The sequence below is a fragment of the Panthera tigris genome, chromosome B1 (assembly GCF_018350195.1).
Source record: "Panthera tigris isolate Pti1 chromosome B1, P.tigris_Pti1_mat1.1, whole genome shotgun sequence".
Classification (NCBI taxonomy): domain Eukaryota; kingdom Metazoa; phylum Chordata; class Mammalia; order Carnivora; family Felidae; genus Panthera; species Panthera tigris.
Window position 1 is genome coordinate 84,609,457 of NC_056663.1, and position 27,623 is coordinate 84,637,079.

General features: G+C 38.2%; 1 protein-coding gene and 1 long non-coding RNA gene across 5 annotated transcripts; one reads left to right on the top strand and one right to left on the bottom strand.

The window, feature by feature from the left end:
- Window positions 1–733: 733 nt before the first annotated feature.
- Window positions 734–21,459, bottom strand: ZNF330 (zinc finger protein 330). Of its 4 annotated transcripts, none has more exons than XM_015541910.2 (10): window positions 21,281–21,459; window positions 19,050–19,182; window positions 17,166–17,185; window positions 17,001–17,071; window positions 14,716–14,795; window positions 8,982–9,108; window positions 8,437–8,541; window positions 4,028–4,074; window positions 2,847–2,964; window positions 734–1,662 (listed from the first exon to the last, which is right to left on the bottom strand). In XM_015541910.2, exons 2-10 carry the CDS (start codon window positions 19,167–19,169, stop codon window positions 1,388–1,390), a joined length of 963 nt encoding a protein of 320 aa, XP_015397396.1. In that variant the 5' UTR covers window positions 19,170–19,182; window positions 21,281–21,459; the 3' UTR covers window positions 734–1,387. The 4 variants fall into 4 exon arrangements, with proteins under 4 accessions (XP_015397396.1, XP_007091843.1, XP_042839789.1 ...); XM_007091781.3 differs by having other exon boundaries at window positions 21,290–21,458; XM_042983855.1 differs by lacking the exon at window positions 21,281–21,459 and adding an exon at window positions 21,071–21,203.
- On the top strand, window positions 3,301–27,623 carry LOC122237950. The gene is made up of 3 exons (XR_006216761.1): window positions 3,301–3,437; window positions 10,395–10,442; window positions 27,475–27,623. It is a non-coding gene; the product is annotated as an uncharacterized LOC122237950 (long non-coding RNA).

Here is a 27,623-nt window from a genome sequence, read left to right on the forward strand (position 1 = left end):
GTGGAATGGGAATGTCTGACCTTACCAGAGAAGGGTGGGGCATGACTGTAGGCTCAGAAAGTTCAGTAGGCAGCGGAGTAAACATCTTTAGCAGCATCCATTCAGGTGCCTCCACCTCACTTGTCGGGGTCCTGGCTTTTCCCAAAAAGTGCCTTGACCTTGGCATAACGGACCTGCCTTGATTGGCGACGGTCTTTGAATTTTATCCAGACAGACTATTAAATCCTGGGCTTGGTCCTCAGTTTTCTCAGCCATCAGGCTGAGATGAAAAACTAGTTCCAGGGGCCTCTGGCTTTCACACCTGGCTTCCCACTGCCTGTTACTGCCCTCAGCTGTTCATTACGTTTCTATAGAATAAGAATGGCCTAGCAATAGCCATACAACCTTTTTGTCCTCACAGTTACAATTTTCTCCATACTTCTCAAATGCCAGCCAGTGCACTAACGCATTCCTCCCTCCCACACCAGCCCAGTTCACTGCCAGTGCAAGGTGTACAACTTGAACTTGCGCCAGCCAAATGCCTGTTCTCCACTCACCACAGATACTGGGGGTCTGGCTGCGTAACTCTGCATCTACCACACCATTAATCTCCGCTACCTATTTCAGAGTACACAAAAAAATGAAGCAGTTTCTACATAAACATTGGAATGCTTTCCAAAATGATTAAAAAATGGAGAATGAGAAATATCAAAAGTATGTAAGTGAAATACTATATTTATTCAAAGAGAAATACATGAAATGTCTGTGTAGTAATACTATTTCTGTCCGTGTGTCTCTGAAAAGTGGCTATGTACTCACCTTGGTCTATACATTTAGGCATTAATAACAGGTACTGTTCAGGGCATACATTGTTTAGAAAAAATGAAATGAGTCAACTGCTAAAACATACATATCACGACTACTTAAGATAACATGAATATTTAATGAAAATTTAGAACTTAACATCTGACTTTCATCCTGCAGACCTACAGGGAAAAACACAGTAATTCATTTAACCCATCACATTTTACAAAATCAGACAAAACGAATATAAGCAGTGTTTTTTAATAAAAACAACAATTTAATTTCCAACGAATATATTACCATCCTGTTCTTTTATCCTGTATATGTATCTAATTGGCATAACCTACTGATTACTAAAATCAGCAAAAATCCCATCCATGATGCTTCAATTGCTTGGATCAATACACATCTTAACATCTGGAACTCATTTTTCTTATGCTATGAGACTGATTATCAGTTCCTATAAAAATGCTATGCCCTACTCCTTGCTCCTGTAAGTGTGACCAGTCTTTTGCACAGCACTTCTGAACACCCACACTCAATTCATCAAGCACACATATCCTGGCTCCTCTCAGACACAGTCACCCATGGGCAAGCAGCTCTCCTAGTTCTCTTGTTCCTCGTAGTGAGCATAGCCACTCGCATAGGTCCTCCCTAAATTCAAATTGGTAAACAAATCTGACGGCTCCGCATCTGAATCCTTTCCTACTTCGTCTTCTTCCTCTTCGTCATCCTCTGCTTCATCATCATCTTCCTCTTCATCATGGTAGCTGCTATCACCATACTTATCAGAAGAAAGGTTTTTCCAATAGGCATCATACCCAGAAGCTCCATCTCCTTCTTCACCTCCAGTCTGCCTGCCAAATTTCAGGGAGCGTGCTACAAAAGACAGATATGTACGTGGCACTTTGTTCCGATTCTTTACATCTTTTGTATATTGTAAAGGACAGTGAAGATGTAAAGAATCGGAACACTTTCCTTTACAATATACAAAATTACATGCATTTGATTGGCTGCTTCTTACTCCCATTTTCCTAATTTCCTCCCTTAACTGGAAAGAATGGAGACCTTAGTAACAACAATCAATTCTATCCTACTCAGAGTTGATGCACATACCATATATAACAAATAATAAAGAGAACAGTGTCATTTCATTAAATCTAGAAAAAGTTGGAAAACAAAGTAAGACTAAGAGCACTCTCCAAATCTAATTCAAATAAGGCATGTTAAAAACTAAAATGCCCTTCATTTGATGGGTTAAAATTCTATTTTCAAATCACAGAACAGTTGATTTCATGTCATTACATTTTTCTTAAAAGAGCTATTTTAGAATTCTGGTGACCTTCAAGACAAAGCCCTTCATTTCTTCTGCCTAAGTAGCAATATAGTTTAGTGCAAAAAACCAGCAAATGATCAATCCTACCTCACTGTACAACTACACCTTTGATTAAACAAAAGTATTGTCAGAGTCATTTAGAATTATGGTTCCATTCTGCTGTATTTGGTAAAGAGTCAAATTCTCTTTAATAAAACTGTGAGCTGCATTACTATAAGCATGTTTGCAGTAGTCTTATTCTTTCACAGAAAAGTTATATAAAAACCACAAAACAATTTCCTATAAGAATGATATATTACATTGTAAGTATAGCTGCTCAAATACCACACACCTACAAAAAAACTTCAGAATGAATTCCAACTTCCAAGTACCGAAGACTACCAGCACACAAATATTAAAGATTTATAGCTACTCAATTATTTAACAAGGAAAGCTTCAGCAGAAATGGAAAAATCACTCTTTTTGGTCTTAAATTTCAGTATTCACTGTGTCATTAACTGAGTCAAATGCCAAATATCAAAGTGAATGATGGTATATTTCTTAAGTTAAATTGAGAAACTTCACCTAAAAATTTTCAAAGCCTATAAAATTCCATTTGCTTAAGAGAACACATTCATCTTTTCAAATAGGAAGAAGTGGCAAAAACAAAAATAGAGAAAAAAAGAGATAAATCTTGCCTAAGCAAGAAAACAAAATCCCTCCATTGGTATTTTAAGAAGAACCTTACTTGACATGCTGAGATCCTTAGTTTCCTGAGTTTCATGTCCACATTTGGGGCAGGGAGGCTGTTTTCCTTTTTCTTGCTTAAACACCTTGCTCCTTGTATGATCATCACAGAAACAAGCCTATATAGGAGAAGCAAAAATAAGCACGTAAATAAATAATTCAAAAAATACACAAAATTATCATTCAATATCTCAAGGAACTTTAAAGACACAGTTTTGTTAAGGGTAAAGATTAAGAGTTTTGTTGGGATTGGTCCTGATTTAAATTTCTCAAGGGAAATGGTCTTTGCCAGGACCCTCTAAACTATACCCTAACATAAGACAGAAACTATACACAGGGTATGACAGTATAAACACCTTTATTCATTCATAAACACATGAGCATTCACAAAGCCCCTGGTGACATAATGGTGACTAGCCTATCCAACCTCAAATATACAACTAACTGGGGACACAGACAAGTAGAAAGGCAACTGCGAGACACCGTGCATTGAAAGGGAAGTGCAGAGGAGGGGCACTAAACTGGATATGGGATTCAGGAAAGGCTTCCTGGAAAACATGGAGTGTTGGCTGAGATCTGAAGGAAAATAAAGGTACAGTAGGGTAAGCAAAATCGGAAAAGGGATCTAAAGCAGAGGGAACAGCACAGACAACACTTGAAAGCCATTTGGTAAAATGGGAGCAAAGCTGGGAGAGAATGAAGAGATAGGGTTAGGAAAAGAAGGAAGAACTAGGGAAATGTTTCTGACAGGAAGAGAATCAGTGCACCTGATCTTTGACAAACAGAAATGCTGGACACAAGATCTAAGGACATGGAACATTATGGCAATCTTCACTTTACTTAAACTTTCCTAAGCAAGTGAATTTTGATATTAATTAAAATATACTCTCAACATTTTGGTCAGAATACTCTCCATAAAACGTAATGTGTATAATGTGTAGAAACAAGGAGCCAAGATTCAGCAGACATGTGCATTAGTGTCAACCCTAAGACAAGCCAACTAGATGACCTTTGGAAAGTCACTCAGCTTTCTTAATTCAATTTCACAATCTTCAAAATAAAAGAAGTAAGCTACATAATGTTTAAAGACCCTTGTAGATTAATTATAGCTATAAATAATCCAAGATGGAAAAGTCCTGGGATTAAAAACAAAATCAAAAAATAAAAAATAGACCAGTATACCTTACAACGGAGACAGGAATGCTGACCAAGTCGATTGCATGAAACACCTATGGGTGAAAATACATAATGTCCAGATTCAAATTTGAAATTAAAACACTATTTTCCACAGATTTATACTTGATGCACTTAGATTATTAACATTTTTTTCCTGTCTCAGTATAACCTAGAGGATATATAAAAATGAGATGGAATCCCCAGCCAGAAGAAAAGAACAAACTGCACATACCCAGCATTCTTTAGTTAGTACGGTGCTAATTATTCTACAATCTCCTTCCACTTTTCCAGATCTAGGAGATGGCAAACTTAATTATACTTAGAAAACTTGCAATGAGACATCCTTTTTCCCACACTTGGCTGAAGCTCTTCCCTTAATCATATAATGCTTACATTTTATAAAGAATCATTTTCTCCATTAATATAGGACTTCTAATGGTGCAGACTATTCCTATGTTTTGCCTAATGTCTGATAAGAGAATAGAATACTTCTGGTGGAAAAGGTGACTATGAAGAGAGAGTAATGCTCAAGTGGGCAGTAAAAGATAGGAAAAAAATCCCAAAATATTTTATCCTTATTTTCGTTAAACTATGTTAACTTGGGTTATTCTCTGTAATTACTGAGGAAAAACCTAAACGTAAGTACAAATACATTAGAAAAGCAGAATACCTGGCACATACTGACTGTGCTAGAAATGGAAGAAAAAAAATTAGTACCAGAGGTATAGAGAGAAAATAAATTAAGCTGTAACCTAATAAAGCCTGAATGTAAACTATTAACTTTTATTCAGAGTTCTTGAAAAAATAAAAAGGAAAACAAATAAAAGAAAGCCTATCTTTGTACTTCAAATATTTGACCAGATGTTGCTAATTTGGGAATTCTTTTATTTAATTTTGCCTGGTTCATGGGGAACCCTTTTAATCTGAACAGGCAAGTATTTTTTTTTTATCAGAAATGATTCTCAAATAGGTGTATTATTATTGCTTCTATCCCACTATCCTGCTTTTTTCTACAGCAATACCAATAATTCAGTTGGATATGTATTATTTGTCCTATGTGCTAATAATAAAAGTTAAAAATCAACTGAGTACTTACTATGTACAGCTGACCCTTGAACAACACGGTTTGAACAGCACAGGTCTGCTTATATGCAAATGTTTTCAGTAAATACAGTGCAGTACTTTAAATGTATTTTCTCTTCCTAATGATTTCCTTAATAACATTTTACTTCCTCTAGCTCGCTCTATTGTAAGAATATATGACATAATACATACAACACACAAAATATGTGTTAATCAACCATTATTTAGGTTATCGTTAAGCCTTGTGGTCAACAGTTTGCTACTGGCAGGAGTCAAAAGTTTTATGCAGATTCTCAACTACACAGAGGTTGGTGCCCCTAATCCTCATATTGTTCAAGGGTTAACTATATTAGGTATAAACAGGTATACCTAATTACTCCAATAACAACCATACTGTTTCATTCAGTCTGTGGGGGGAAAAAATCTGCACTCTCAATCATTTCCACTTGAAGATATGCCCAGGCGGGGTTTTCTGTTTCCCTTTTCATTCAGTCAAAAGAAAAGGATATATTTAACTAAAATGTTATAAATCTCTTTCAAATACATAGCCAGAACACATACTGAAAGTACAAAGCTCCCTACCCAATTTCCCAGCGTACACCAGGCATTTCCAATATAGAATCTTTTCCTATCCACACTACCCGAGTCTTTGACATGCCACAAAGACAAGCTGTTGCCTATCTTACCCTTATCTTTTCTTCTGGGAACTCAGACTAGGATGGAATATGGCCCTGCCACTATCCTTTCCCTAATTACCTCAACCCCATACACATGCACTCCAGTTAACTGCCCAGTTATTTCTCTCCCCAAGAGTTACAATCTTGGACTTTTATATAAAGAATGCATTTCTCCCAGATTCCAAAAATAGCCTGACTTTCTTAGACTAGGAATGGTTTTCATTTTCAGTCTATTTCCATGTCTTCAGAGTATTTTATTTATTTTTTAAGTGCTTATTTATTTTTGAGAAAGAGACAGAACACACACTTGGGGGAAGAGCAAAAAGAGAAGGGGACAGATGATCCTAAGGAGGTTCTGCGCAGACAGCAGAGAGCCCAACGTGGGGCTCAAATTCACGAACCATGAGATCATGACCTGAGTACAAGATGAACACTTAACCAACTGAGCCACCCAGGTGCTCCCAGAGTATTTTAAAGGACAGGAGGTTGGGATGCTTCAAAGCCTGCTGATAACAAGCCATTTTAAATTAGAAGTCCTCAAGCCATTTTAGTTATTTATAAAAATAGTCAACATATTTGTTTTGTTTTTTCTTAACAAAACACCCTTACCACCAATTATGCAGGTAAGCATTTAAAAAAATTTATCTCCCAATTCATAAGGATAGGGTAAAACCTATAAATAATGAGGTATGACCAATAAGGGGGTGGAAACAAGCTACACCTTCGTGTATGATTAAGAAAATACTTAAAAACAAGCATTAAATGGCAACTTGCAAAGAAAGAATGGCAAAAAAAAAATAAAGCAACAGGGAAAAAAAAAAAGTAAAGAAGATAAATTACAGTAAGCCAAAGACACCCGTAAGCCTGCAATGAGAATGACCTTAATTATCAGGTATCAAAGACATGATTGACAGATTTATCTTAAAATCCTGTCAATTAGTCTATTTTGTATTTTTCCTTTGTCTTTTACTGAATCACTAAAACTTCCTGATGAAATAATAGTCTTATCACTCAAAACTGCCTATCTTTGGGGTTCAAATGCTACAAAATACACAAAGCTCTCAAGCCCCAAATAAAGTAAGTCAATTTTATATTACACATTTTGCAGAAACCTAAGAATGGCTCAAAAATGCTATATACTTTGAGATGTTCTTTAACCTCTGAGAGTTTCTATAGGAACACTGTAAGAATTACATATGTATTTATATACACATTAAAACTGACAACTGATCAACTTTAAATTTATAGAATACAGAGACGAGCATTTCATATCAAAACAAGAACCAAATTCAAGGAAGTGACCATCTGGGGAATTTCAGCCTTTCCTATAATGGTATCTACTATTTAATAAAGGCTTTCTAAGTAACAGGTACTATAATAACACTTTATACGGATTCTCATTTTAATTAACTCCTTGAAAAAGAGATTAGCGTCTTCTTTAATATATAAGGAAACTGAACTTTAGAAAGGTTTGGTGATTTGTCCAAAATCACATAACCAGTAAGGAGAATTTAATGTTTGACTCTAAATCTTGAGCTTTTGAGAATCAAAAAGTAGAAATAAATTGTAATCTATCTGTAAAGGTAATACCATTGATAATACCCAGTTGGTAACACTGGGTTCTTAAACTGGAAGGTACATGACACTTATGTGTGCAGGTTAAATATACATGCCTGAACCTACCAAACTTCAAAGACAGACTCTCCAGATATGAGGCCTAGGCACCTATACTTTTTTAAACCTCCCCCCCCCCAAGATGTTTCTGATGCATACTCCTGTCTAACAATCACTGATACCAACTAACTGGAACAAACTAGGGGCAATATCACGTATCACTTACTTGAAGGCATTTGGAAATGTGTGTGGGGTTTTTGTGGGGTTGGGAGTGGAGGTTGTTACAATAACTTGGAAGTAAAAATGACATTTAATACTCTGTACTAGGAAAACTACAAGTCCTATAATGCCTGATCAACACAAAACGAAGAATTCACCCAACCAAGATGCCAGTAGCACCCCTATTGAAAAAAAAAAACAGACTATGTGGTTCTGAATTTTTCTTAAAAACAGAAAATAGATAGTAAGTTGAATTACAGTCCACAAGAAGCTGCATGAAAAACTAGACTCTTTTTTCATTGAGTCTAACACTATATATTTTTTTAATGTGAGAGAAAGAGAGCGCAGGTGTGAGCTGGGGAGGGGCAGAGGGAGAGAGAATCTCAAGCAGGCTCCACACCCAGCATGGAGCCCAATGTGGGGCTTGATCCCATGACCCTGGAATTACGACCTGAGCCAAAATCAAGAGTAGGACAGATGCTCAACAAACTGAGCCACCCAGGCGCTCCAGAGTCTAACACTAATACTACTCAGAATCTTGGGTACAAAGGACATCTAATTTTTTTAAGTGTATTTTTTTTTCTTAAGTTTATTTATTTTGAGAGAGACAGGGAGAGTGTGCACAAGCAGGGGAGAGGTGGAGAGAGAGAGAGAGATAGAGAGAGAATCTCAATCAGGCTCTACACTGTCAGCATGGAGCCCACGTAGGACCAAAACTCAGGAACACAGAGATCACGACCTGAGCCAAAACCCAGAGTTGGGACGCTTAACCAACTGAGCCACCCAGGCGCCCCAAAGGATATCTAATTTATAAAAACTTACATTTGAATGTTTCCGCTTCTAAAACCTGGCAGCTGGCTTGATGTTCAAATTGATCATCTTCACAGAGAAAGTTATGACAAAAGGAACAACTAAATATTCTGCCTCCTATTGGATGAAAACATAAAACCCACAAATGTAAAAACGATAAACTTCAATTAAAAAATTCATACCCATAACACTGCTCAATAAGAAAGCAATTTGTTTCAGATTTATACCAAAATGACACAGCAGTTTTTGTTCTGGTAAAGGCTTCGATGAAAACTGCCAAAGTGAACCATAAAAAAGCAGGCTCCCACTATCTCCTGGCTACTTGCAATGCTTACAGACACTTGCGGTCCTGTAACTCCCCTCCCTACTGGCTTACATAAGCAGTCCTAACAGTGACTATTACTGCTAGTATAAATCCCTTTTCCAACTAAATTGGTAACCACAACAGTAGTCAGGATTGACAGTATCCTGAAAAAAAATCACAAAAAGAACATCCAGAATGTGTCAAAGTCAGCCCTTCTTACAGTGAAGTTCATTGCTCATATGTAATCACTCACCATGGTCCCAGACACCTCTTTCGCATTCCACACACTCGGCATCAGTAAGAGGGCAGGCACAGGCATGTGTACTGAGACATTTCCTCCCATGGCAAACCCAAGCTTCACAGAAGTCACATATTGCACCCTGCAACCAAGGAACACACAAAAAATGAATCTTTGTCACTTGCCTGGCTGCAACCGTTGTTTAACCAATGGCAACCATCAAAATTGTACGCGTTTAGGAATTTAACAACCCTCAGTGATAGTGGGGGCTTCACTAAAGAAAAAATTTTGTTTACACTAAGCCAAAATTAAAGAGTGTAAACAAAAAAAAATTTTGTTTACACTAAGCCAAAATTAAACTACTTCACCAACAACTATTTATAATATACAAAATTTGTCTATAAATCAAAAGAAAAAGCAAGGTGGAAACTATATACTTAAGCCTAATCCTAATCATTAAAGTAAGTCACGGAGCTACAAGTGTTGCCTTCAAACTGAATTCTAATTCAAATGATGTCTGGAGTCCACATTTTAAGCATTCTTATCTACAGCAATCACAGTAACGAAATTTTTTCAAGTAGAAATATTTTTGAATTAAGAAAACTCCTTCCTGAATCATTTATACAGTAATTTACATAGCTTTTCTGGAGTAACTGAGAAAAAATATTAAACTTCTGCCAGCATCTTTTTTTGTTAAGGCAACTCATGATTTAAATCATTACTACATTTCTTTGTGGAAAAAAAGAAAATAAAATATATAAAACTAAAAAACAGGGTAAGACTCTCCAATTCTACATCAAGATAGACCAACTATACCTTTCAATAACACAATGACATCTACAGAATATTAATTGCTAGAATGAATCTTAAGAAAATGGGATTAGATGTTCTTTCCTTTACAGATAATAAACAGTGGCCCAAGTCTTAACTCCAAATCCCAGAGCAAAATTATAGTGGAGCTGAGATTTAAACCACGGTGTTCTGAACCTCAATTCAGTGCTTAGCATTCAAGACTCTGTAACAGAAGCCATAAAGAGCAAATAGGAAGGATGTTTTTTGAGATGTAAATATGGATTACCACTGTGGATTGCAAATCCTCAAATACATTTCTTGGAACATTCAGTGTTCTAGCACCAAAAAGATGACATACAGAATAATCCAGGACAGTTTAAAAGCTTAAAAGAAATAATTTACAAAGGACAAGGAAGGGCTTAGAATAAACATAAAGTATGATGTAGTTACCACCCCTGAGCCTGAAATAAGGGAGCGGAAGGAGTTACCAGAATCTTAAGAAACAACCAGTATGGAGAGGATTATATAGCCATATAGAGAGAAACTGTGGCCAAATCATGCCCAAACTAGGATAACCTGGTAGGGAGTGAGCGAGGGAGAATAAACACCCAGATTTTATTATCCTCCCATCTACAGGCCTCCTGCCAAGGTCTCCCATTGGGTGAACCCAAGTGAAGTCATAAGGTAAGAAAGCCACTGATCCAATCCATACACACAGGTCAGGCTCCCAGGGCAAAGCAGGGTCAAGAAGAGAGAAGGTAGAGGGAATTTCAACAGACAATTAGAAGATTCCCAGAAAATCATTTTTCTAGAATGTAAAGCTAATGATACAGGAGTCTATTGAAATATTTTATACAAACAATCATTCACATTCACACAAGTTAGTGAATTTTTTTCAATTTTTCTTTTTTTAAGAGAGAGTGTGTGTGCAAGCAGGGAGAGGGGCAGAGGGGGGAGAGAGAATCCCAAGCAGGCTCCACACTCAGTGTGGAGTCCAACGCGGGGCTCAATCACATGACCCTGGGATCATGACGTGAGCTGAAATCAAAGAGTCATACACTCAATCGAGCCACCCAAGTGCCCCTACAATTTAGCGAATTTTTTTAAAAGCGTTTAATAAATTTGGGCATAAGCAAGCTACCAAGGAAGATTACATTGATTTATGAATAAAGATAACACTGAAAATCCTATATTTAAAATGAAGAGGAATTCACAAGATCCTTATGAATAAGTCTAGTTTCTTGTTTCTTTAAGATATGCACACATGGAATATATTAAGGTCTGCTTCATGATGGAAAATTAAGTTCTTGGGAAGTTACTATAAATAAAATATCTGGGGTGCCTGGGTGGCTCAGTCAGCTGAGTGTCCAACTTCGGCTCAGGTCATGATCTCACGGTTTGTGAGTTCGAGCCCTGCATTGGGCTCTGTGCTGACAGCTCGGAGCCTGGAGCCTGCTTCAGATTCTGTGTCTCCCTCTCTCTCTGCTCCTCTCCCGCTCATGATCTGTCTCTCTCTCTCTAATAAAGAAAACATTAAAAAAATAAATTAAATAAAACATTAAATAAAATAATAAAATTAAAATAAATAAATAAAACATCTGTTTGACATAGAAAGACTATTGCCTTCCTCATGGAATGAAATCTGCACCGGAGCATAAAATCACACAACAGAATACATAAAATTGGTTGAAAGGAAGAGAGAGTAAAATCCATCACACAGCACTACTATTTTAATTACACCATACCTCATTTTATTGCGTTTCATTTTTTTATATGCTTTACAAATAGTGTAATTTTTTTTTCAAATTGAAGGTATGTGGCTTCCCTGCACCATCAGTGCCATTTTCCCAACAGCACTTGCACACTTCGTGTCTCTGCACCACACTGTGGTAATTCTCATGATATTTCACTTTAGTATTTTATCTGTCATGGTGACCTGTGATCACTGATCTTTGTTATTACTATTGTAATTGTTTTGGAGTACCACACACTGTGCCCATATAAAACAGCAAACTTAATCAGTAAATGTTGTATGTATTCTGACTGTTCTACCGACCAGCTGTCTGTCTACCTTTCTCCCTCTCCTTGGGCCTCTCTATTCCCTGAGCCACAACAATATGGAAATTAAACCAGTTAATGACCCTACAGTGACCTCTACGTGTTCAAGTGAAAGAGTTGCACATTTCTTACTTTTAACTCAAAAGCTAGAAATGATTAAGCTTCATGAGGAAGGCAGGCTGAATGCCAAGACAGGCCAAAAGTAAGCTTCTTGTGCCAGATACTCAGCCATGTTGTGAATACACACACACAAAAAAAAAGCTCTTGAAGGAAACTAAAAGTGCTACTCCAATAAACACATGAATGATAAAAAAGCAAAACAGCCTTATTGCTGATATGGATTAAGTCTGAGTGGTCTGGATAGAAGATCCCATCAGCCACAATATCCCCTTAAGCCAAAGCCTAATCCAGAGGAAGGCCCTAACTCTCTTCGGCTCTACGAAGGCTGAGAGGTGAAGAAAAGTTTCAAGTGAAGAGGCTGGTTCATGAGCTTTAAGGAAAGAAGCCATCTTCGTAACATCCAAATGCAAGCTGAAGCAGCAAGAGTATCTGATATAGAAGCTGCCACGAGTTATCCAGAAGATACAGCTAAGATAAATTAATGAAGGTGGCTACACCAGGCAACAGATTTTCAATGTTGACAAAATAGCCCCACATTGAAGATGCCATGTAGGACTTTTATAGCTAGAGAAGAGAAGTCAATTCCTGCCTTCAAAGTTTCAAAGGACAGGCTGACTCTCCTATTAGAGACTAATAATAAAGCTGGTGACTTCAGGTTAAAGCTAATGCTAATTTACCATTCTGAAAAGCCTACGGCCCTTAAGAATTATGCTAAATCTATTCCGCCCATACTCAATACATGGAAATAGAAAGCCTGGATGACAGCACATCTATTTACAACATAGTTTACTGAATACTTTAAACCCACTGTTGAGACCCACTGCTCAGAAAAAAACGATTCTTTTCAAAATATTACTACTCACTGACAGTGCACCTGGTACTCAAGAGCTCTGATGGAGACATATAATGAAATTAATGTTGTTTTCAAAAGGCCTGCTAACACAACATCTGTTCTGCAACCTAGGGATCAAGGAGTCATTTGATTTTCAAGTCTTTTTATTTAAGAAATATATTTCATAAGGTTATAGCTGCCATAGATAGTAATTCATCTAATAGATCTGGAAAAACTAAATTGAAAAGCTGAAAAGGATTCACAATCCTAGATGCCTTCAAGAATATTAGTGATTCATGGGAACAGATCAAAATATCAACGGTAATGGGAATTTGGAAGAAGTTGACTCCAATCATTACAGATAACTTACTGGGGCTCGAGACTTCAGTGGAGAAAGTAACTGTAGATGTAGAAATAGCAAGTGGAGCCTGAAGATGGGACTGAATTGCTGCAATCTCACAGTAAAACTTGAACTGATAAGAAGCTCCTTGTTACGAATAAAGAAAGTGGTTTCTGGGATGGAATCTACTCCTGATGAAGACACTGGGAAGATTGTTGAAATGACAGCCAACGACTGAGAATATGACATAAAATTGGTTTAAAAGCGGGGCCCCTGGGTGGCTCAGTCAGTTAAGCAGCTGACTTCAGCTCAGGTCATGATCTCGCGGTCCGTGAGTTCAAGCCCCACCTCGGGCTCTGTGCTGACAGCTCAGAGCCTGGAGCCTGTTTCAGATTCTGTGTCTCCCTCTCTCTGACCCTCCCCCGTTCATGCTCTGTCTCCCTCTGTCTCAAAAATAAATAAATGTTAAAAAAATAAAATAAAAAAAAATTGGTTTAAAAGCAGTGACAGGGTTGGAGAGGACTGACTGCAATTCTGAAAGAGGTTCTTCTGTAGGTAAAGTACTATCAAACAGTGTCACGTGCTATGGAGAAATCATTCGTGAAAGAAGAGTCAACTGATGCAGCACTTTATATGGCTGTCTTATTTTAATAAATTGTAACAGCCACCCCCACCATGAGCAACCACCAGCCTGATCAGCAGCCAACATCAAGGGAAGAACCTCCACCAGCAAAAGATTACAATTCCCTCCCTGAAAGATCAGGTGATGATTAACATTTTATAGCAATATTTTTAAATTAAGGTACATAAAATGTCTCTTTAGACTAATGCTATTATACATTTAATAGACTACAGTATAGTGTAAACGTAACCTTTATTTTTAAGTTTATTTATTTTTGAGAGAGAGAGCAATTGCACACTTGCGCAAGTGGCAGAGGGGCAGAGAGGAAAAGAGAGGATCCCCAAGCAGGCTCCACACTGTTGGTGCAGAGCCCAAAGCAGGGCTCAACTCACAAACCGTGAGATCATGATCTGAGCCAAAATCAGGCACTTAACCAACTTAGCCATCCAGTGGAACCAACTCACAATATCTCTAAGGTATGGCTGTATTTTAAACAATGAATTTCCTTAGAAAACTCTACATCTAATGAGGAAATTATGTATAAGCCTATGTTAAATATGTATTTTTTTTTTTGAAATGTAAAGCTATAAAAAAACTAATGTTATGTTCTTTTGAAACTAGGTTACCTTGTAACCAAAGCCTGAACCTTGCTTAAGAAGGATATTCAGTATAGTTAAGTGCTGAGTTCTATGAAGTCTGATTAAGACACTCTAGAAAGGTACCGAGGACAAATGAATTTTTAAGTCAACTTTAAATAAGTTTCCATTTCTTGTATGTTTTCCAAAAAGAAAAGAGGAAGCAATCAAAAACAAGTGGATATTAAAGGAAAATCATACAAAGAACATTCCATAGATAATCCAGAAAAACTCCAGATTGACTTAATCAAGGACAAAGCAGTGCTATTTAGAAAAAAATCACCATCGGTCACAAAGACTTCTTATCCTTGGAAACCCGCTAGTCTAAGAGATGAAGACAAAAAACTTACCACCATTGCAAGGCCAGTACTATAAACACCAGCATGCTTTATGACACAGTCTGAAGACTTCATCATGCACTTGGTTTTCCCTAGTAAAGAAACAAATGTGCATTATTAGCCTTGCAAAGTAGTACACATAAGTACTCACTGATTCCGCTTTCTATCTAGCCTAAATTCCTATGGAAATAATTTGAAAATGGATAGAAAGCAGCAGTTCACTGCTTATGTTACTAAAAAAAGAAGCTAGATATAACTGAGATCTAACCTGAATCAGATCTTTTAAGATTAGAAATTTATTAGGGGAGCCTGGGTGGGTCAGTCGGTTAAGCATCCGACTTCAGTTCAGGTCATGATCTCGCAGTTCATGGGTTCAAGCCCCACATCGGGCTCTGTACAGACAGTGAGGAGCCTGCTTGGGATTCTCTCTCCTCCTCCTCCTTCTCCTCTTCCTCCTCCACCTCCTCCTCCTCCTTCTCCTCTTCCTCCTCCACCTCCTCCTCCCTGCCCTTTCCCCATTCATGTTTTCTCTCTCAAAATAAATAAATAAACTTAAAAAAAATTTAGAAATTTATTAGTAAATCTATAAAAATGTATTGCATGATAAAATTATATGCTAATTACTGTTTGTACTAAAAATCAGAAACTGCAGGTTAGAGTTTGTAATCTAACAATCAGTAGTTTAAAATCTTATGAATTTTCAGATGAATTAATACAGATTTTATTTTATTTTTTTTTTAAATTTTTTTTTTTCCAACGTTTTTTATTTATTTTTGGGACAGAGAGAGACAGAGCATGAACGGGGGAGGGGCAGAGAAGAGAGGGAGACACAGAATCGGAAACAGGCTCCAGGCTCCGAGCCATCAGCCCAGAGCCTGACGCGGGGCTCGAACTCACGGACCGCGAGATCGTGACCTGGCTGAAGTCGGACGCTCAACCGACTGCGCCACCCAGGCGCCCCGAATTAATACAGATTTTAAAAAGATATGCTTTGAAATAAATTTTACAGTCTGTAATTCACAATAAAAACAGTCTGGTTTGAAGTTATTGCTTACTTCTTTCCACAGAATATCTCAAACCAAACCAAACCATGATTATGCAACTTACCTGGTTCATTAACTTTATATAAACCTAAAAAAATGGCCTCTTTGAAAATTAAAACTACACTAGAAATATTCAGGGATATAGCCCTAAACACTGCTAATTTTCTGCAATGTTATCATACATAAACACATTTAAATGAGCATATCGCAAACTGTGTTCTACCGTAAACTATTATCCCATACCCAAACGGGACATTTGTTGAAACAAAAGTTTGAGAAGTAAGTATGGCATGAATAAAATGAATCAGGTTTCTTTACTGGAGGTTTTCAGAACCTTAAACATAAAAGTATGTAATAGAAATCTTCCAGATGGAAACAAAGACATGAAACAAACAGCATTTCTCAAATGTATGCATTATTTTAAGAAACACCTATTAATATCTCAAGTACTCTGTGGAAGACTATTTTGGAAACACCGACCTTGTTGTTCTATGAACTACCATTTAGTTTTACTTTGAATAATCATTTACTCTGAATAAAGGTTTTCACTTACACCTGGCAACTGAGTACATGGCTTAGGAACTCTATTGCAATCACCTGGGAAAACATATGAGGAAACTCAAGAATCCTATGCTAAGTGCCAAAAAGAAAAAATTGGCACCAAGAAAATGTGGAATAAAATGATTCTCAATGGTCTAAGATACTGTGGGCAATTTCAGCAGGAATCAAAACTTAAAAAAAGTATACAAATAGATATCAACAAGACTAAGTTAGTATAACTAAAAATTAAGATCACCAAATGTTATTAATCTGAAATCTGATCTTATAATGTTATAACGTATCAGAGAGACAAAATCAAGATGTGATAGTGTTTGACAAGCCAAATAACAATTTGCTATTTCATTAATAAGTTTTAACATTACTGTAAACAATGATAAACCCATAGAATCAAACTGATCAACTACAAAACAAATGTTTGATAAAAGAAAAGGCATATAGGGGTGCCTGGGTGGCTTAGTCAGTTAAGCGTCCAGTTAAGCTCAGTCAGTTAAGTTTCATCTTGGTCATGATCTCATGGGTTTGTGAGATTGAGCCCGGTGTTGGGCTCTGTGCTGACAGGGTGGAGCCTGCTTAGGATTCTCTCTCCCTCTCTCTGCCCCTTCCCTGCTTGCGCTCCCTCTCTCTCTCAAAATAAACAAACATTTACAAAAAAAAAAAAAAAAGGCATTATGTCCTTAGGTATCATATACTTACCACACTGTGCACAAATTGGTAACTTCTGTACAGAATTGCAAAAATAGCAAAACGCTCTATTCTTCTGCCGCCTTGTCATGTAAAATAAAATTTTAAAATAGGGTCACTATCAGATAAAAGGTGAGAGATCTCTGTTATTACATATAAAAAGAAATAAATATTTACCTCTGACACTTGTCACATTCCTATAAAATATAAAAACAGAACATTAAGTTTCTACGGACTGAAAACTACAAATTTACTTGCATTATAAAAAATACCTTATTTTTCATGTTAAAATTTAAGTTAACACTTCCCAAAGTCTCCAACTTCACCCATGTAAACAAGCATCTATACATACTTTAATAATAAAGATATGTTCTTGGGCATACCACACAGAGCAAGAAGTGGTATCTCCACAAGAGGTGAAATAAATAAAGCAGTGGTTTGTGCTTTGGTTGTGTTCTTTGTTGTTGTTATTGTTTTTTAGTCAGACACGTATTACAGAATGGACATAAGAAATTCAGAACACAGTATGATGAAGCTCCCAGAAAATCTAGAATCCTAAACATGGTACTAAAAGCTCTCGACAATCTGGTCCCTAAACACTTTCAAACCTTGCTAGCCTATTCTCTTTAGATTCAAGTTGCTATGATCTGTCATTCATGAAATATGTCTTCTACTCTCTCTTTTCCATGCCTTACTATTCTAATACTTTTCCTTGAAAAGCCTATCCTTACAATCTTCACCTGTTCAAAGTTCTGGTGATGATCCCACCTCCTCTATGAACTGTACCCCATCAGCACACTCAAATTTATCACCTCTTACCCCAGATGTACCCTAGTCTTAATTGTACATTTGCGACAAGGCAACACTTACCAAACTCTAGCCTTCACTATGTATATTTATGTATGTGAGTCATTTCTTGTTTTGTCTGTTCCATATCCGTCTTCTCTAAAAAATGACCCTGAAGGGAGTGTCTACCATCTGTCCTGTGTTATGTAATCCTGGTCCCTCCCACACGTGATGACAGCCATAAACGTTAGCCCTGGCTGGGCACCTGGCCAAGTCCAATCAGAGTTTTCTCCCTCTCTGAGGACATTATGTGATGTGAGATACACAGGCTACCAGTATGTATGAACCCAAACAAATGGGGTAAGACAACACGAGAAAATGGAACTAATAAGCAAAAAGAAACACAAGCAAAAGATGGAACCACAAGTTTGTTCCAGTTGTCCCTGAGTTCCAGCTACATCCATGCCCTTCCCAACTACATGTTAGTCAATAAACTCTAGTTCTCCCTAAAGTTACTTAATTTGGATTTGTCACTTACAAACATCAAGACAACTGATCTATAAACTTGTGGAAACAGGGGCTGCGTCACTCATCTATGTATACCCCATCTTTCTGCCTAAAATGTACCTGGCAAAAAGTAAATGCACAAGAAACATTTGTGGAACTGAGTCATATTAAGCATTTCATATGTTTGGATGAAACAAAAGAAGACTGAGGAGTAGCAGGAATAGAAAAAGTAGAGAAGACTGGAAATAGAGAAATAAGGGACAACTAAGAGAAACATAGTCAAAGAAAGGAAAGGGGTTATAATCACATGATAATCTCGCTTTTCAACGCTTTGACCAAAGAACCCCAGAAACAATCAAGACTAACCCACTGAGCACAGGAAAATAAGGTAATAGCCAAAAGAGAGGTCTAGAAAAGTGAAAAGTTTAGAAAAAAGAAATCATAGGAGTTGAGAAGTGCTAAGAGAAATAATGAAAAGCTTCCAACTAATAGAACAAATTAAGTTAATGCATATAAGGTTAGAAAAGCTAGAAAATATCACAGTTCCTAGTATTTACTGTTTCCTATCTATCACCAACAGCAGCCAAGGAAATAACTAAATAACTCACTCACTGCTACTCAGAGTCAATAAAAACAAGGGACAAAACACAAATTTGAAATTCAATAAAATGTATGCAGCACCAATGTATTCAGCAAAATTTTATTCAGGCATTTTTCAGAGATTATATAGTTTTTCAACCATCAACAGATATCAAAAAAAGCTGTTACCATTGACGCATTGCATGGGTGTTTAGCTAAATCTATGGTGCTTCTTGACGCCCTGAGCTGTTTTTCACGTTCCCGGCGGTTCTCTGCCTTCTTCCTTGCACCAGTCTTCTTTTTAGGCATTTTACTGCTCTTTCTACACAAGAGAACAGAGAAGATATAAATGCCTGGTTGTATTCGCTATCTTAAATAAAATAGTAGAATGAAGTGGTTTTTTTTACTCTCTTTAAAATTTAAACTCAACTCTGTCATTTTGACTGTTAAGGACATTTTAAGTCTTTATGAAATATTACATATACATTATCTCAAATAAAATAGATGACTTTTAAAATGAGGAACTTATTTGCATTTCCAAACAATTCTTAAAAATATGAAAATCAGACCAATTTATCCCAAAAGCTAAAAGTTTTCCTTTCCCACTGAGGGACAAAAAGAAAGTTTCTCTGATGTTAAGTATTCTTTAAAAATTACTCAGTACCAAATTAAAAAGTTATTGGGCATATCATTAGCAAGAAATAATTAAAAAGTTTACCATTTACCCAGCTTATATTACTTTTTTGAACTATAAATTCAGACAACTTGATGCTAAGATCTGAAGTATAACGAGTCTTACTTCTCCTATATAATATCTGAACAAAACATCTGACAGTCAAGTCAAATGACAGCATTAACTGCAAAGCCAAACTTCTCTCTCTGAAAAGATATTAAAAGTATTATAGTTGCTTTGACTCTACAAGCTGCCCTCCAACTCTTATGTTAGAATGTCTATCGGGGTGCCTAGGTGGTTCAGTCAGTTAAGCATCGGACTTCGGCTCAGACCATGATCTCGTGGTTTGTGGGTTCGAGTCCTGTGACGGGCTCTGTGCTGACAGCTCAGGCCTGGAGCCTACTTTGGATTCTTGTTTCCGCGTCTCTGCCCCTCCCATGCTCATGCTCTGTCTCTTGATAATACATAAACGTGGAAAAAAAAAAAAAAACTTAAAATGAATGTCTCTCTAGAGTACATAATTTTAACAAAGTTCAAATTTATGTTTAAGAGTATTACATAGGAGTATGCACGTAAAGTCCTATATAAATAAGGACTTTAAAACAGGCTTTCATCTTTCATCACTTAGTTGAAAGAACTACCACATTTAAAAAAAAAAAAGATTTTTACTGCATAACATATTTTTATTTGGCTTTTCATCCAATCAGAAGACATGTTCTCTGAGGATTTGTCTTTCTTGACAATGTTTATATACCAGTCCTGCCTGGTATATATTAAGTAGTCAATAAATGAAGTGACACAGGCATGAATGGGTCTATGTACCTGCTTTGAAACATGAACCTCAAATTTAATATTCTTCAAAATATGTACTTTTTAAGTCTTCTCTAAGAGTGATTCTCAAAAATCAACTGTAAAAATTCCTAACAAATACAGATTTATATTTCTAGGCCCAACTAAAAATCTACAAATTCTAAACTTCCAAGGATAGGATTAAGTTTCATTGGTGACTGTGACAACCTCCCTGAAGGCATGAACATTCTTTTCAAAGAAACCAAAACACATCCATGATACATGGACAGAGTTCCAAGAAATCACACCTTTAAGAAATTCCTATTTCTTATTTAAAGGGCCAATTACAACTGGGCAAAATCATGCACCAACATGTACTAAGGTCACTCATGCTTTCCTACTTCGGGTTCCAACTCAAAATGTCCAACTTAAAATGTCCAATCAAAAGCCAAGTGGGGTGGGAAGCTGCGACTTAAAAATACAGACAAATCAGGCCAGGAGGTTTAATAGGTGGTCGGCTAAGTAACATCGAAGCCCAGGAGATCACCCTTTCAGGATTTATAACGACAAAAATCTACAGGGTGAAAAAAATGTGTACTGCTCCTGCCAAAGGAACTCACAAAACAATCACGGCGTGCTCGCCCGGTGAATTTTTTGTTGAGCCTCCATTTTTTTTCTCCAATTTGTTCTGGAAACTTAATGAATTTTTTTTCTCAGCCTTAGATGATTTTAAGCCCTTCTCCGGTACCGTTTCGACTTCTGTAAAACGTGGCCCGTGTCACCAAATGAGAAAAAAGGCACGAGGTCAGCGCGCCTTTGGGGGAAAAGCCCGCAATCATCGGACCCAGCGGAGTGATAGGGGCGTCCAGAGGCCACCGCGGAGGTGCCACGCGGTTCGGGAACTGACAACCATCACCCGCCCGCGGGACACCCTCCCTCGCGCGCGCTCCAGGCCGACCTAGCTCACCCTCGCGGGGAGGCCGGGCTCACTCCGGGGGCAGAGGGGCAGGGAACAGCGTGAGACCGGCCCGCGGCTGCAGCAAATCCAACTTGCGGGACAGGACTCCGGGAGAAGAACCTACTAACACCGAAGAAGGGCGGAGAGAAGCAATTTCCAACACAGAAGCCGGACCGGATGTCCTCTTATGTCAGCAGCGCCCTTACGGCAGCACGTCGACAGGAAGGGCCCGCCCACTTCTGTTTGCTCCGCCCTGAGCCCGCCCACTCCTGCGGAGGATTTGACTGAGCCGGGAAGAGAATGCCTGAGTGAAGAAGAAAAATGGGTTGCAGAAGGAGAGGGAAGGGGAAGGCCCGTCAATTTTATTTTTTCAGAAAAGGAGAAATCTAAAGGAAGAGGGAAATGAATTCACAAACTTGACACTGCATCAGTTGACTCGGACAGAAAATTCTTGCCTAATTCTTTTGGAAACTTTCTGCTACCTGCATCTTTTATGCCTAACATTCCACTGTGAGCTCCATTCTTTTTTTTTTTTTTTTTTTTTTTAACATTTATTTATTTTTGAGACAGAGAGAGACAGAGCATGAACGGGGGAGGGGCAGAGAGAGAGGGAGACACAGAATCGGAAGCAGGCTCCAGGCTCTGAGCTGTCAGCCCAGAGCCCGACGCCGGGCTCGAACTCACGGACCGTGAGATCGTGACCTGAACTGAAGTCGGACGCTCAGCTGACTGAGCCACCCAGGCGCCCCGAGCTCCATTCTTTTGTGAACAAATTCTCCCACATTCTGGACCTTTAGTGTGTGTTCCGCCTTGCCCTTAATTGAAACCTAACATCCTCTCCCTTATAAAAGCTGCTTGCTTTAAATTTCTATGAAGTGAACGGTGCTCATTTTTGCACTTTCTGTATCTCTTGGTTAGGAAGTAGGATCAGTGCTGTTGTTCCCCAGTACGTCATTCAGATAATTATTCCTCCTTTCTATATAGCAATGCTACATTTTTCCTTCATTGCTGCTATTTTTTTACCCACACTTTATTGATGGAAAACTTTGGAAACTGACTTCCAACTTCTGCCATCACCCAGAATGACATTAACATCCAAACCCATACTCTTGAGCTCTAGATTTTTTTCATCTCCAGGATCGATCATCTCGATGCCACTACAGGCATCTACTCTCATGACCACACTCCAGGTTGTGTGGTCAGGTGGATCAACTCCACCACTGAAATCCAAAATTCAGACAAACTATCCATCCTCCTACTTTACGAAGTCTCTCACTCAATTTTCCCTCCTAACGAAGACCACAAATCTCAGCTCTTCAATTTTCTCCCTATCGATTATCTCGCTGCTTTCTCCCATTCCTTTTGCCCCAGGTTATGAAATGCAGTTCATTACATCAATCACAATTTGCCTTATTTTCTTTCTCATCAAACCAACTGGAACATTCCCAATACTGTTAATTCAACAGCTTGCTTTTTCTTTTCTACAGTGGACTTAATATTGTTAAGGGGGGGCAGGGGGGGGGAGTACACAATCATGGTTTTATTCTGAATCCAAAGTTATTAACCTCCACAAGGCTCTCAAAATTGCCCTTCAATCCTTCTAGATATTCTTAATCAGATTTGTCATTCCCATGGTCCATATGGTGTTATTAAATCTTCTCCCCTTTCCTCAACCGTCCATCACTTTTTCCATCAATTTTAGCAGATACTATATTTCACAGAGAAAACAGAATAACATCAATAATGATTATACTTCATTTTATGCTCCTGGCATTCTACTTTACATATGTAGTATTAACTCCTGAGTTTACACATGAGGAACCTTGAGCAGAAAGACTATGAAACTTGCCCCAAGATTACACAGATGGTTTGGCTGGTGGGGTTGTCTGTTGCAGCAATTCTTAAACATTTTGGTCTCAAGACCCCTTAAAAATTCTTAAAAACTGAGGATTCTAACAACCTTTGTGTATGTGGGCTATATCTATTGATATTTACCATACAAAAAAATTAAAAGGTAGCATTTATTAATTCATTAAAAATAATATATTTAGGGGCACCTGGGTGGCTCAGTCAAGCGTCTGGCTCTTGATTTCAGCTCAAGGCATGATCTCATGGTTGGTCATGATCTCACAGTTGTGAGATAGAGCCTCACCTCAGGCTCTGTGCTGACTGTGGAGCCTGCTGGGGATTCTCTCTCTCCCCACCCCCCTTCCTCTTTCCCTCCCACATTTCTGTGCACAGTAGCACACATGCTCTGTCTCTTTCTCTCTCAAAATAAATAAATAAACAGTTAAAGAATAATACATCTACTACATCTTAGTATAAATATTTATACAAAAGCGTTATATTTTCCTTAATAGAAAACATACAAGAGTGTTGTATGTGTTACAGTTTTGCAAATGTCTTTAATGTAAAGCTTAACAGAAGGCAGGTGACTTCCTACATATGCCATCCACTGAGAAGCTTTTTATGTTCTTGTCTTCCTAACATACAGTTAGCCAGTAAAACAGTGAAGAGCCCTCTGGGTAATAACCCTCTGGGTGAATTATTACAGTATACACCATTATGATGTTTCAGGGTCTTCCTCCTGGGTGTCTGGCAGCCCTTTCAATGCCCATGGTTGCTAGATCCAAAAACTGGCTGAGACTTAAAAACTGGGCAAATAATTGTGACTCGTTATTGGAATATTGTTCTCAGTCTCCTGGTCATCTGCTCCCTTGGCTTATTTTGATTGTACACACTGAGCAAGATCCTTGTTTGCGGCCTGGGGATCCATTCTGCTCCTGGGGACACTATATACTTTCATCCATGTCCCTAATATTCTGAGTGTCAGAGCCCTCTTCCTTGCTGCCACTCTGCCCTTGCTGGTGATTACAATAATTATGCCAGATTACATTGTAAAGAATGACAAGTTATTGACCCAGTGGCTGGGAGGGGGTTAGGGACAGATCCTAAAGGGAGTACTAGTTGTGCTAGGAGGAAGAAGTCTCTACATTGTATTTAAGCAAGGTGTGTGTGATGGAGGCAGTACCCACTAGTCAGGAATGTTGGGCCATGTTCAGACACAGAGGGGTCAGGAGAATCTAGGCATTCAAGATTTTCAGGTATCACAACCCAGCTGTCTGCATCAGGGTTTCTTTCTTTACGATCCAGCATTCTGACCTTGGCATAACCGACCTAGCTGAGCTGCATGGCTGTTAATCTCCTTTGGAGCTCTGCCACACTTATGATTTAGTGCTGGGCCTGTTCCTCAGCTTTTTCTCCCCTCCCACTGCAGGAGATAAAAGCCTCTTTATCTGCTACCAAAGAAGCTTTGTGATTTGACTCTTAGATTTTTAATAGCCATTACCCATCTCAGTGTTTTGCTTTTTCCAAAGAATCGATTTTGCTTAGCAACAGCCAATTCCTCTGCCCTTAAGATTATTGTTTCCCTCATATTTCTTAAGTGCACCCACTAGTATATTATCTTTCTTTAGAATACATCCCAGTTAACTACTGATGAAAGCTTTACCTATTGTGCTGTTCCCTCATGCCAAGGTCTGTCTGTCCTACATTTATCACCAATGAGGAAGTCCTCACTGATAGTCAATGTGGCCAATGATTCAAGTTGAATGATTCAATTTTCTTGAATCGTTCCTAACATCAACTATCTTAAATTGGTTTCTCTGGAGGTCCTCTGCGTCAGAGATGAATATAGAGAGTTCATCGGGGAGTGCTTTGGGAACAACTCCTGAGGAAGGAATGGTAGCAGGATGTACAGAAGAAGAGCTGGCCTACACTCTAGTTTTAATGGAGACCTAAACTTTGAATCTGGGGTGTCCCTTCAGATTTGAGGCAAGTGGGCTCAACCTTTATATACCTGTGATAGTCATTAGATGTGAGCTGACAAGGAAAATGAGTATAACACTGAGCTAGACTACTACTGAAGAGGGCTGACAGCTGAAACTTGTCAGCTTGCTGAACCTCCAGCAGCTCAGGGAATAAGTCCTTTGTTTATTTTTTTTAACTTTATTTATTTTTGAGAGAGAAAAAGAGAGTGAGAGAGAGAGAGAGCGCGGAGAGGAGCAGAGAGAGAGAATCCCAAGCAGGCTCTGCACCAGCAGCACAGAGCCCAATGCGGGGCTTAAACTCACAAACCAAGAGATCATGACTTGAGCCAAAACCAAGAGTTGGATGCCCAACTGAGTGAGCCACCCACACTCTTAAGTCCTTTGTTTCTGAAGAGAGATATAGGTAGTGTCTCCCAGTATTCACTACAAAAGTGATGACAAAGCAGAGAAATATTCAGACAAAGACAAAGAATCTTTTCCATTTACAGACCCTCATGGAAAGAATTCCAAAGAGTATACTGCAGAATGATAAAAAAGGAGTTCAGAAAGGAGGGAGATGCAAAAAGCAATAGTGGGTAATCAATTCATTTAACAGGATAAATCTTAAATGTTACCTGTATAAAACAACAGAACTGTACAAAACAACAGAACTGTAATAATTTTGGATATAAAAACCACAAGGAAATTGTCTCTAAATTCAACTGCAAATGCAGTTCAAATCAAATCCTGACAGGAACTTTTTAATAGAATATGATTAATTGATGCTGAAATTCATATGGATGGCTAAAGATCCATGAATAACCCAGACCATTTTAAACACCAGCAAAAGAAGGATACCCTTATTTATTATAAAGTTCTAGTAATTAAGGCGTGCCTGTGTGACTCAGTCAGTTAAGTGTTTGACTCTTATTTCAGCTCAGGTCATGATCTCATGGTTCGTGAGATCAAGCCCTGTGTCGGGCTCTGCACTTACAGCATAGAGGCTGCTTGGGATTCTCTACCTCCCTCTCTCTCTCTGTTTCTCTCCAGCTTACTCTGTCTCTCTTTCCCTCTCAAAATAAATAAACTTAAAAAAAAAAAAAAGGAGAAATCTAATTGAAATACTATTTGGTAAAATTGCAAAACAAAAAACCAATTATATACATACATTATTTATGGATACATATATACCTAGTAAAAGTATCCAAACATCCACAGAAATGATATTAACTTCAGATTGTGATTATCTCTGGTGAAAGAAAAAGAACAGATAGATGTGAAGCATTAGCTATACTTTTAGTTGTCGGAACAATACTAATCGGAAAACATATGTAATGCCATAAGCGGAAAGAGTTAAGGGTCCCTGGAAAAAGAAAGATGAGACATAGCTTTCTTGACACAAGAAAAGTCACTTTAGGCCCCTGACCATCTTGTCAACTATGTCTGACCTGCACTACTTGCCCAAAGCACATTTCTTACAGAACTTCCTGGTTTATGTTGAAATTACAGAAGAATTACAATTATTACTATTACTATTATTATTATTATTACCCAATAGGTAATAATTTTGAACAAACAACAACATTTAAGAGCCAACAGCCACTATCAGGCCAGGAGATAGCCTAATCATATCAGGGACCATAAATCAGTGGTAATGGCAATGGTGAGTCCCATTACCTGGCCTCGGTTCTTGAGTTCGGCCAAGAAAGAATTCAGAGCCAAATTCTTAAGCAAAAATTTAATAGCAGTTTAAGCGAAAGGACACTCTTAAGATGGAAGAGCTGGCAGGCCCAGAGGTGGCCACGACACCAGGGTTCAGGGTTGTCTTCTCTTTTTGTGTTTGAGTGGGTTATGGGTCATAGCAGGGCAGTGTCTAAGGTTGCAACCAATCGTCTAAAGGACTTCTCCTGAGTTGTGAGGGGGAGTTTTTGGTCTTATATGTCCCCTCTCAGAAACTGTTATGGCAGCCATTCTTGGGGGTGAAGGGAGTAGGATTAAAACTGCAATGTAAATGTATTATAATAAAGCTATAGTTTACTGTAGGGCAGTAGTCATAGGGGAGAATGTGTGCATATCCCTTGGGGTCTGTCCAGACTGTTTGGAACTTGGCCTCACAACCCCCCTTTTTAAAAAATATATTATTTTTAAGTAATCTCTACACCCAACATGGGGCTCAAACCTACAACTCCAAGGTCAAGATCAAGAGTCACATATTCCCACTGACTAAGCCAGTAAGGTGCCCTGTGCCTCACTGCTTTTATCAGCCAGAAAGCACCTGTTCCCTGCTCATATCCATTAACTGCCTATGACTCTATCAACAAAACTCCCAGTGCTGGTTCAAAAGTAAAGATTGACCTGATGCATATTCTTGTGTTATCTTTACAGGATCTAAACCCCTTTGAGCACTCAGATACCAGGCCAACGAAAGCTAGAGAATTGATGCTGATCCTTCATCACTTCAACCTGGATTCTGCCAACTTAAGATGACTTTTGCCCCAATGTCATGCTGCATTCCCCATTGTGCAAGCCCTTTA